Here is a 10,766-nt window from a genome sequence, read left to right as displayed (position 1 = left end):
CTGCGGGCGTATGTGTGGGTGGGGCGAGCAAGAGTGAGAGAGAGAGAGCGGTAGCAGAAAGTGCGCTAGTGTTGTGGACAGTCTGAGTCGGGTCTGAGTCCAGTCATGTCAGAGAGTGACTTTGTTTACACCGGAGAAGTTAAAGTGCTGCTTATGTACTGTTTCGAGCTTGCTGTGGCCGATAATAAAGACCCCAACTTCCTCAAGATACAGCCGGATTCCCTGTGTCTGCTTACCTCTGCTGCTGTTCAATACAAGGTGAAGGAGTTAGCCCGGAGCTAAGGATAGCCGGCCCTGGAGCAGACCACTAAGTCTCCCCTGTGCGTTCTAACTATGGTCGGGGCGCTGAAGCAGGAAAGAGTTAACACCAGTAAATTGACTAGAATAAAAATCTGGCCCATTTCCACCGTGTAAGCGCCAAGTCAAAGACAGCCCTACTGACTGCATCTTTGTTATAAGATTTGCATAGACTTGAAATTAATCTGTGATGAGTACACACTTTCAATGTTAGAAAAGAGTCAAAGGTGTAAGTATTTTAGGATCACCACACATGATGACATAAGCTTTTAAGGAGAATGGAGGGATGTTTCTCAACTTTCTCTGTTGAAGATCTGTCTGAATGAGAATTAGAAATGTCCCTTGAGTTTTTATTGTATTTCAGAATAAAGAGTTCATTGACAGTTAGTGTTTTATAGAATAAACTTACTACCATCAAAGTGATATAGTTGTCAATAACAAAAACATTTAATCTCTAATGTCTCAGTGTCAGTCTCTGTCAGTGAAGTCTGACATGTCTCTGTGGTGTTTCATATGCACAGAGAAATGCTTTATTAAGAGGAAACCTTAAACTGATCGTGTTGATGAGGGGAAAAGAGGGAGCATGTGCTTCACCTTATATCAGAGGGACATATGATATATAACACAATTTCCCAACTACAGAATTTCAAGAAAAATGACAAATTCCACTTTTGTTCAAAATCAACTTTATGCCAGTTTACCACACAGATATCCCCTATTTTTATTTGATATTTCTGTATTGATCTACTCTGCTATAAACTGGTAGATATTAGAACATAAGGAGGCTCTTTGAGGGGGTTGAACTAGGGGGCCCAGGGGTCCTTCTCAGGGAACATATTGGATCATCAAACTCTATTCTGACACTGTTTATCACGCTATCGGTCCACTTTCCCTAAATTCAAATCATCTGAATTATTTATGAATTATTTGATGCACATCTATACTGTGTCTTGAGCAGGAGGCCCCTGGCTGCTTTTGTCAACAATGTCACTGCGCCTATGACACCAACTGAAAAAAAAAGTCTGTAGTCATCAAATATTGGATAGTTTAATTTATAATGACCTCACATTGCAGGCAAAATCCTGCTTACTATCAAACGTGTATAATTAAACTGATTAGTTTTGAAACAATGGTATGGTATGTTTTTAAACCTCCCTTCAGTGAATTATTGACCAGGCTGGGCTGGGTCGGCAGTTCCGCTTCCCCTCCGCCATAGCGGAATCATCCCGGGGCCGCAGACAGGCTGAAAAGTTGCATTGTAAATAGTTAAAGTCCAGTTTTAACTAACTTATTTTTGTTCGCCTTGAATCACCACAACAAAGTAAAACTGAGGAAGTACTTTGAACGGATTAACAGACGTTTTCCAGCCCGAGGCTGTCCTTCCGGGAGAAAGTTGTTGAAGTTGAGCTGGTGTGGAGCCTCCGGTGAGCCCCGCTAACTCTCTGTTAGCACCAAATGTTAACTATTCTCTGTTAGCCTGGACTGATACTTAACCCACCTCCTGTCTGGGATTAATACACAAGAATATGGGTTTTAAAGTAGATCGATTGAACAAGCTAATTAACTTCCCTGTCATATTTTAATCGACAGTAAAGCCTGTCATGCTAACGTTAGCTCATAGCTAGCACACTTGTTGGCCAAGTAGTTGATGCTAATGTTAGCCTGCTAGCCGCCCCATTGCTACTCACTTGAAGGGCACTTCAGAGTGTACATACAGACCGTTATATGGACAAATAACAGGCTATATTACCATATAATCATATATTTTATGTCAACAAGGCTCCATGAAGAGTTAAAGGTTGTTCACGGTAATATTATTCACACGTATTATTCTGTATTCAGACACTTTTAACGTTAGTTCCAATCAGAGATGACAAAAGAGAAAGTACGTTGCTTTAAATGTTATCAACTTTGTCTGCTATCTTGACAGCCCGTCTATGATGTGACCAAAACACTAACTGGTTGCTGAATTATCTAGTGATAAGGTCGCCAATATTACCCAGACATGATGAAAAATATCGCATAATCTCTACACCTTTCAGTAGCAGGCGTTTTAAAGTCTATAGTCTTTATTACTTTAGCGAATAAATGGCTAAACTGTTTTCTATTAATTTTTCATTCTATCATCTGTAAACTGATGACATATATATTTATAGTTGTTAATATGAGGTGTAATAATAATGTAGGTTTATATCTATCAGTATTAATTCAGTATTTACCATAGCTGTAAAGTGCTTGAAAAGCTTTAAAATGCTCCTGAAAGGTTGTTGAAAAGTAGATGTGTGTCCAATGTACACATTCTTTGATAGCATGTCAGTTTGTTGACAACTTTTTGTGCCACGAAAAGGTTTGCATGAGCTTGTCTACAGTTTTGAGAAGTAAAACTATTATTTTTCCAATATCAGTCCCAAGGACCTTGAGGTTTTGTTTCTGTGGTAGTTAACAGGTATCAACTGTGACTTTTACTAGTACTTTATCAAGATGTAAAATTCTGGTGTTGTGACAACCCTACTGTACTCCTGAATCTTCACATTACTTACAGCTGAGATAATGACACAGAAAACATGACAGACTGTGTTTAACTTGTGTTTTCTGAACTTTACTGTCATGTAACCAAAACACAGCACTGCTGCAATAATACCACTTACAAAGCATAGTCTTCCATCCAATCAGGTTTCAACTTCAACCACAATTTTGACTGCCAAAGATCATAAAAATAAGACTAGAATGGCCTGGGGCGGCAGACCCACGCATAAGCGGCGCTACCAAGGAACTCATACTCCCATTAAATACTATGGTGTTCAAAATTTCAACGTCTGAGAAAAACCGAACAGGTGCGCGGATCATCACCAAAATCTAATCGATTCTTCCCTGCCACTATCTCAATATTCCCTGAAAGTTTGGTGAAGATCCGTCTTTCCGTTCTCGAGTTATCTTGTACACATACAAACAAACAAAGATACAGAACCCTTTACATAACCCCCTGCTTCTTTCATCGGCGTCGGTAAAAACTGTGATTGAACGATCACTGTGATGTGTGCCGTGTTATACTCATTTCTTTCGTTTGCTGTGATATTTTGGCCATGGAATTCTGTTTTAGGGGCGTAACGGTACAGAAAATTTTTGGTTCAGTACGTACACAGCTTTCCACATTATTAAGCAAATGACATTTTTCTCTTATTTTCCTAAATATTGATGCAAATGACAGAGTATTTTTTAAGTCATCAGCCGTTAGAGCATAATTCAGATGTTTTTGAACAAACTTCATAATGATAACCATTTTAACCACGAGTTTTAAAAGATTTTATAGGTTGTAAAGAACTGAAAATGGTAATTTGTTGAATTTGCAGCATTAGGAGGTCATATTTACTGAAATCAAAGCTATTTCAATCAAAAACATCTTAACAGGCCAAGTTCAATGTTAACACAGGAGCACTTCTTTGATATCACCTTCACTATTCTTGCATCCATTGAACTTGTGAGTTTTTGGAGAGTTTCTGCTTGAATTTCTTTGCAGGCTGTCAGAATATCCTCCCAGAGCTGCTGTTTTGGTGTGAACTGCCTCCCACCCTCATAGATCTTTTGCTTGAGGATGCTCCAAAGGTTCTCAGTAGGGTTGAGGTCAGGAGGGATGGGGGCAACACCATGAGTTTCTCTCCTTTTATGCCCATAGCAGCCAATGACACAGAGGTATTCTTTGCAGTATGAGATGGTGCATTGTCATGCATGAAGAAAATTTTGCTACAGAAGGAACTGCTCTTCTTTTTGTACCATGGAAGAAAGTGGTCAGTCAGAATCTCTGTGTACTTTGCTGAGGTCATTTTCACACCTTCAGGCACCCTAAAGGGGCCTACCAGCTCTCTCCTCATGAATCCAGCCCAAAACATGACTCCACCCCCTCCTTGCTGACGTCACAGCCTTGTTGGGACATGGTGGCCATCCACCAACCATCCACTACTCCTCCATCTGGACCATCCAGGGTTGCATGGTAATCATCAGTCAACAAGACTGTTTGAAAATGAGTCTTCATGTATTTCTGGGCCCACTGCAACCGTTTTTGCTTGTGAGCATTGGTTAGGGGGGGCTGAATAGTAGGTTTATGCACGACTGCAAGCCTCTGGAGGATCCTACACCTTGAGGTTGGTGGGACTCCAGTGGCACCAGCAGCTTCAAATACCTGTTTGCTGCTTTGTAACGGCATTTTAGCATCTGCTCTCTTAATCTGATGAATTTGTCAGTCAGAAACCTTCTCAGGGTATCTGCTGGGTCTTGAAAAGTATTAAAAGGTTATAAATTAATTTTGGGAAAATTAAGACCCTTAAAAAGTATTAAAAAGTCTTATCACAACTTTATAAAGTCTTAAATTTTGAAAGTATTTTTTCTGAATTAGCTGTCCAAGAGTTTGAGTCCCAAAAACATCGAAAAGTGTGTGAATTTATTCATTTTTATTAAAAAACAAAGATGAACAGGTACATAAAAAACTAGGCTATTGTGGGTGCGTTTGTAAATTGTCTCTGAGAGCGCCAGAGTGAGCTATATCACTGGTGTAAATGGTTACAGCTTGAAGTGGTGGTGATGCATTAAAAAATATTGAGAAGTTCTTGAAAAAGTCTTAAAAAGGTATTAAAATTAACTTCAAGATTCCTGCATATACCCTGCCTTCCTCATTATGCCTTTATCTGCAGGAACCCGTCTGTGCTCTGAATCAGGAACACATTTCTTCACAGTATGATGATCACGCTTAATTTTTCATGAAATATCTAATGTTTTCATTCCTGACCAGAATATTGCAAAGTTTATAATGCATGAACTTTTTTAAAAAAAGATAAAAACACTGCGCAACAGACTTAAGGAGAGGCACCTGGATGTATGCTGTAAGGTAGCCATTGATGGTCCAAACCAGAAGTCTTTGAATAAAAAGACTGTCTCAGGAGGTTCTACAAAATGTAACCAAGGAGGGCAAAATGGTCTGCCACTGGTTGTGCCTTGTGCAAGTAAATGGTGGTTAAGCTGCCATGTAACCAAACTAAAATGTTAAACAAAGCACATAAAAATAAGTGAACATGCTTCAAAATAATACTTGTCATTTTTTTAATTCATATAGTTACAACTCCTAAAATAGACCGCTAGTAAAACACTTGTTTGAGCCAGTTGAAGGCACGGTACACGTGCACCTGTGAGCCCACAATCAGGTACCACCACCACCTCATTTTAAGCCAGGAAAACCCTGTTTGGGAGAACTTTTCACAGCCCATCTTGGAAGAAAAAGAGGTTAGAGCCGTGTGAAATCTGAGGATAACTTTACCTATAACACAGCTGAGGACATGATGGAGTCCTCCATCCCCTACTCCAAGGCTGATGGTTGAAGGTAGAATTAGTTTGATTTACAGAGCCAGAGCACCATTGTTATAATAAAAACAATCTTAAATAATAGGAATTTCATAACCGGCTGGTGAGATTCTGTTGTTCTTCCTCGTTACAGTGACGTTCTTGTTTGAGTGGTGCTTTTGAAATGCTCTGATTGGTCCGCTGGACGACGTGCTCCCAGCGACACAGCTGCTGAATAATGTCAGCGCTACTGTTTAGGGGTGCACGATATCTATTGGGCCGATAGTTATCGGGCCGATAACAGGAAATTATTACGTCATTCTTATCGGTCCGATATCATTACGACGAGCCCCGATAACATATATATTTTTGTCAGCATGGCAATGCTGGCATTTGTTTTTTTTCTCACGAGACTACACATTCCGAAACAGCAGGTGGCGCCGCAGTACACGACCTGCTATTAAAGCACCAAAGAAGAAGAGAAAGTAGCAGCCCCTGTGCTAAAATGCTAACAACAGGGTGGCGTTATTCAGTATTTACGGGGAGGATAACACAACCGTGTGTGCAGAATTTGCCCTGCAAAGGTCGCAAAGAGTAGAAAGAAGTCCTCGACAGATCTTATAAGTCACTTAAGAGTCATCATTCTAACGACGTTAAAACGAAGCGGCAGCAGCCACTAGCCTCAGCCGCGGGCATTAGCAGGCACTGAAAACTGCAGAAAGTTTGCCAGAGCCAAAAGGCGCAACGTTATAACAAAATCAGTCTGACAGTCTCCTGATCCATCGCTGATAGACGTGTACCTACCTACTCTGTTTGACGTGGTTTCATTCAGTCTGATCCACATATGAACAGAAGTTAGCCACAGACCACGGTGGACTTTAATTTCTGAATATATCTCTGATATGACTCATGTCAGTGCATATTTTTAATCTTTATGTAAAACATCAGCTTGCTTTAATTCTGGCTTTGGCAACAAAAAAAAACAAAACAAAAAAAAAAAAAACAAAACCAGACCCTAAATATCTCCATTTGTTAAGCATAACAGCCTGTTATCATTTGGTTTTATGGGGGAAAACGTCTGTCAGTTGTATGTGTATGTTGTACTTGATACACAAATGTTTAACTAACAAAAGTTAACTATAATAACAGTTATAAAGTCAGAACAGTTCTTTGAAAAACACGAGTGATATTAGTTAAAGTTAGTTATGAATATCTTTGCTAACTACAAATTAACCTTCTTACCCCCAGATGTGCATAAACACATCAAATAAACTTCTTTGTTAAATCAACAATTGAAAAAATATATCGGTTATTATCGGTTATCGGCCATCAGGAGTAGGAAATTATCAGTATCTGTTCAGAAAAATAGTTACCGTGCATCACTACTACTGTTGTTGTCTTTGTCCACTGTTGTATTTTACTGGGAAACATAGAGTTCCTAGACAGGATACTTTTATCTGGGAGTATTCGGGCATTTGCTGTGGTTGTGTGGTTGCCAGGACAGTGTGACAGTGATGTATGTGAGCTTTATTCCACATGTATCCGTTCGGTACCGTATGGAGAGGCCCATACCAAATCGGTACGGTACGAATACACGTACCTTTACAATCCTAATATTTTTTGTTTATTCCTAGTTATTACATATCATAGCTTTACATGTTTGTTTATTAAAACCATTTTATGTCTATTTATACCTTGTTTTTAAAGAGTTAAGTTCGGTAAAGATGAATAGATGTATGTAATTCGGATGTTGCACTATCAGTTAGTAAGCATGTTTGATAATCATAATCCCAGCTCCAATTAAATAATCATGATCATGATTTCTGACATAACTGAGAGGCCCTACTGTAAATTTTAAACATGTTTTGACATTAATTAAAAAAAAAAAAAAAGCAAACCTTGCAAAGCAGATGGATTCGCCCGTTTCCTTTTTTCTCAATCCATCTCTCAAAGCTCCCGTCTGAACGTTTGGGCCCGGTTAAAAAGTGTCAGGACCAATCAGCGACGAGGGGCAGTACTTTTGGGCAGGGTGGAGTCATGACATAAGCAAGCGGCGACAAGAGGCCGTTGCGATGATGGCGGAAGAGATTAGCGTGGATGCTGCTAAAGCACCAGTTTTATCAGAACTTGACGACATTAGCTGCACGCGCACCACAGTCGCGGCTACGCCACGTGTTTTGTTGCTCTGATTGGCCTCTAAACATTTGACAGACAGAACGTTCATCCAATCACACTCCGAGTTTTTTTCAAATCCTCTGCCCTTCCCCAAACCCTTGGTATTGAAGGTTTTCCAGATGTATGTGTGAAACAAATCCATCTGGCATGTCAGGTTAAAAAAAGCAGCTTTCTGAGTACATTTTTAAGAGTCACATCACCGGAAATTCTCATAGGAATAATCTTATTTTACTTTACCCCAAATCAAGTCATTACTTTAAAGCCATATTGATTAGTGATTGATGTTTTCCCACTAAGTTAGCATCAGTATCTCAAGTTCTTCATTGGTCCATCCCTAAAAAACTATTAAATCCTGTATAATTTATTTGTTATACTTAATATTTCACTTCAAATTGACATTGCCTTTTTCCTTTCAACTCTAAACATTTGTTTTTCTCTTGATATTCTCTTGTTGCATTTCATGGTTATTTCTTATAACATTTTTGTTTCTATTCCAATATATTTATGGCTATGTTGTGTACAAGAGCAGCAGACTGCCTGGGTAGAAAGAAAGTCTGCTTCTGCCTTTATTGACCATTAAAGTTTCTTTGAATTGCTGAATTTTAGTGTTTGTTCTTACAGATGTCCTGCTTTCCTCCAGGTAACACTTGCTACTTCCTCTCTTCTCTGCTGCCGTTGAATCCTCCTGCAGCGCATGAGCACAGCCGTGCTTCATGCTGATGTGAGCGCCGCCTCGCTCCTTCTTTGTTCGCCACCCTCTCCTTCCTCTCAGCCACGTGAGCCTCACCACTGCCTCCAGGGATGTGTGATAACGGAGATCCCGAGGATAAACCTCCCGCCCCCCCGGTCAGGATGAGCAGCACCATCTTCAGCACCGGCTGGGGAAAAGACTCGCTCTCAGCCATTCACAGCTCCAAACCTCTGCTGTCTGTGCCCGAGGAGAGGAAACCTCGCAACAAGATCATCTCAATCTTCTCCGGGGCAGAAAAAGGTGATGAGGAGGCAAAAAATGTTGAGTTTTAATCTTCTCTGTCTTTGTGTTTGAGCTGATGTCGTATTGTTTAAGTTTGATAATGTCATATGAACTTTCAGGTGGTAGAAAGAAAGATCGAGACAAAGAACGACCAGAGATCTCGCCACCATCAGACTTTGAACACACCATACATGTTGGCTTCGATGCTGTCACAGGAGAGTTCACTGTGAGTTTTCAGGATAAGGGCATCAAATCTGTTTACACTCTAAACATTCATAAAGTCACATCTAAGTCTATCCATGTTGATACAATGCTATTTGTTTTTTTTTTTAGGGAATGCCGGAGCAATGGGCTCGACTACTGCAGACCTCAAACATCACCAAGTCTGAGCAGAAGAAGAACCCACAGGCTGTGCTTGACGTTCTCAAGTTCTGTGGCTCAACGGGCAATGGCCGCCAGAAGTACCTCAGCTTCTCCTCTTCAGGTGAGAACTTCAAATTGGGCATTAAGAAAGCATGTTTATCTGACTCCTTAAATACCTTTTTAATTTTAAACCTGCTTATTTCTCTATGGGAACTGAGGTTGTAATGATAATAAGTTTTGTGTCCAGAAATATGATGAGGGATTCTCAGTTAAGGCCATCATCAGTTAAGAAATACCGAAGTCTTTTCCTCCCTGTTGGCTAACTTTCTGCGTTTTGGGTTTTATCTGTAGACACAGATGAGTGCAGGCAGTGAAATCTACAAAAGAGACACAAAGAGACTCCTCAGTTTTTGTTGTTTACTGGGATAAAGTCTTTACAGCAGTCTCGTACCTTACTAGTGACATGGTCAAACTGATAAAAACACTGTATGTAGTTGCTTTGTCTGCAAGACTGCAAGACCTACGAATGAGTAAAAAAAAAAGAGAAGCACAAATTGTAAAGATCAGGCCCGATATGGATGTTTAAAATAAGTTAAGCTGATTACCAATGTTTTTTACGTCGCTTCTTTTGGTGTAAGACGCCCACAATGCCAGTATTTTCTCTCATATTTGATCATGAAAACAGCTCAGAGTCTAACTAACAGGTCACATTTTCAGCGAGTTATGACTCTCTTCTCTACCAAATGCAGCATTAATTGCTTGTACATGACAAATATCTTCAACTGATACCAGTTTATTCCCACGTTATTTGCCGAAGGCCAATGTTTGTTGAGAGGGGCAATATCGGCCAGTACAGATATTAAACCAACACGTCTGTGCATCCCTAGTAAAATAAACTGGTGTATTGTTTCTTAAGAATCTGGAAATAAGTTTCCAAGAAATGTAGATGACAAGTCACCAGGAGTGTATGGGAGGAAGATTTACGCAAATTTTCAGTAAGCATAAACGCTACTTTTTGAAACCGGGTCCCTGAGTGAACGAATTTGTAAACGCTTACCGTTTCGTCTCCGTGTGGACGGCCTACCGCATCTTTCTTGAAACAATTACGTCACACATAGCGTAGGCCATCTACCCTGCATGTGCATAGTGAAACAAAACCACAATGGCGGATTACGGTAGTGTGTTCCTGCTGCAGAAGCTATTGCGCTTATTATGGATTTACAGCAAAATCTGATGGTCTTTTACCACCACCGCAAACAGCACACACCATACGTTTATAAACGCAACGCGGAGAACAACCAGACAGGCAACTAGAAGAACGTTTGTAGCAGTTTCTGTGATCTTCTTCTCTCTTTCGGTGCATTTCTGTGGCAGCAGTATTGCGCCGCTTACAGGCTTGGCATATATACTACAGTGTTTTCAGTGGTTTCAGTGGTTCTGTGCTTATGTGGACATTTCCTGATACGTTATTGTCTTTAAGGAAAACTTTTTCAATATGAAACTGATATATAATGTTTTCATCTCTGTGTGGACAAGGCCTAATACTGTTGATACAAAGTTGCACACAGCCTGCGCTCTGACTCATAACAGCATTATGAACCAGATAAACCAGATCTCACTTGATTTCTTT

At 40.1% G+C, this 10,766-nt stretch overlaps 1 protein-coding gene across 1 annotated transcript in view; it reads left to right on the top strand.

Annotated features, from left to right (window-relative positions):
- The first annotated feature begins 1,682 nt into the window (after window positions 1–1,682).
- The window catches only part of LOC121511726 (serine/threonine-protein kinase PAK 2-like), a 10,513-nt gene continuing 1,429 nt past the window's right edge, over window positions 1,683–10,766 (top strand). Inside the window, exons 1-4 of the mRNA XM_041790491.1 lie at window positions 1,683–1,721; window positions 8,441–8,791; window positions 8,893–8,999; window positions 9,107–9,290. Of these exons, the coding sequence (XP_041646425.1) occupies window positions 8,602–8,791; window positions 8,893–8,999; window positions 9,107–9,290 (481 nt within the window). The 5' untranslated portion in view covers window positions 1,683–1,721; window positions 8,441–8,601. The remainder of the gene's footprint in view (window positions 1,722–8,440; window positions 8,792–8,892; window positions 9,000–9,106; window positions 9,291–10,766) is intronic.

Source organism: Cheilinus undulatus, linkage group 7, assembly GCF_018320785.1.
Source record: "Cheilinus undulatus linkage group 7, ASM1832078v1, whole genome shotgun sequence".
In the NCBI taxonomy this organism is placed as follows: domain Eukaryota; kingdom Metazoa; phylum Chordata; class Actinopteri; order Labriformes; family Labridae; genus Cheilinus; species Cheilinus undulatus.
This window is presented reverse-complemented; position numbering and strand designations above follow the sequence as displayed.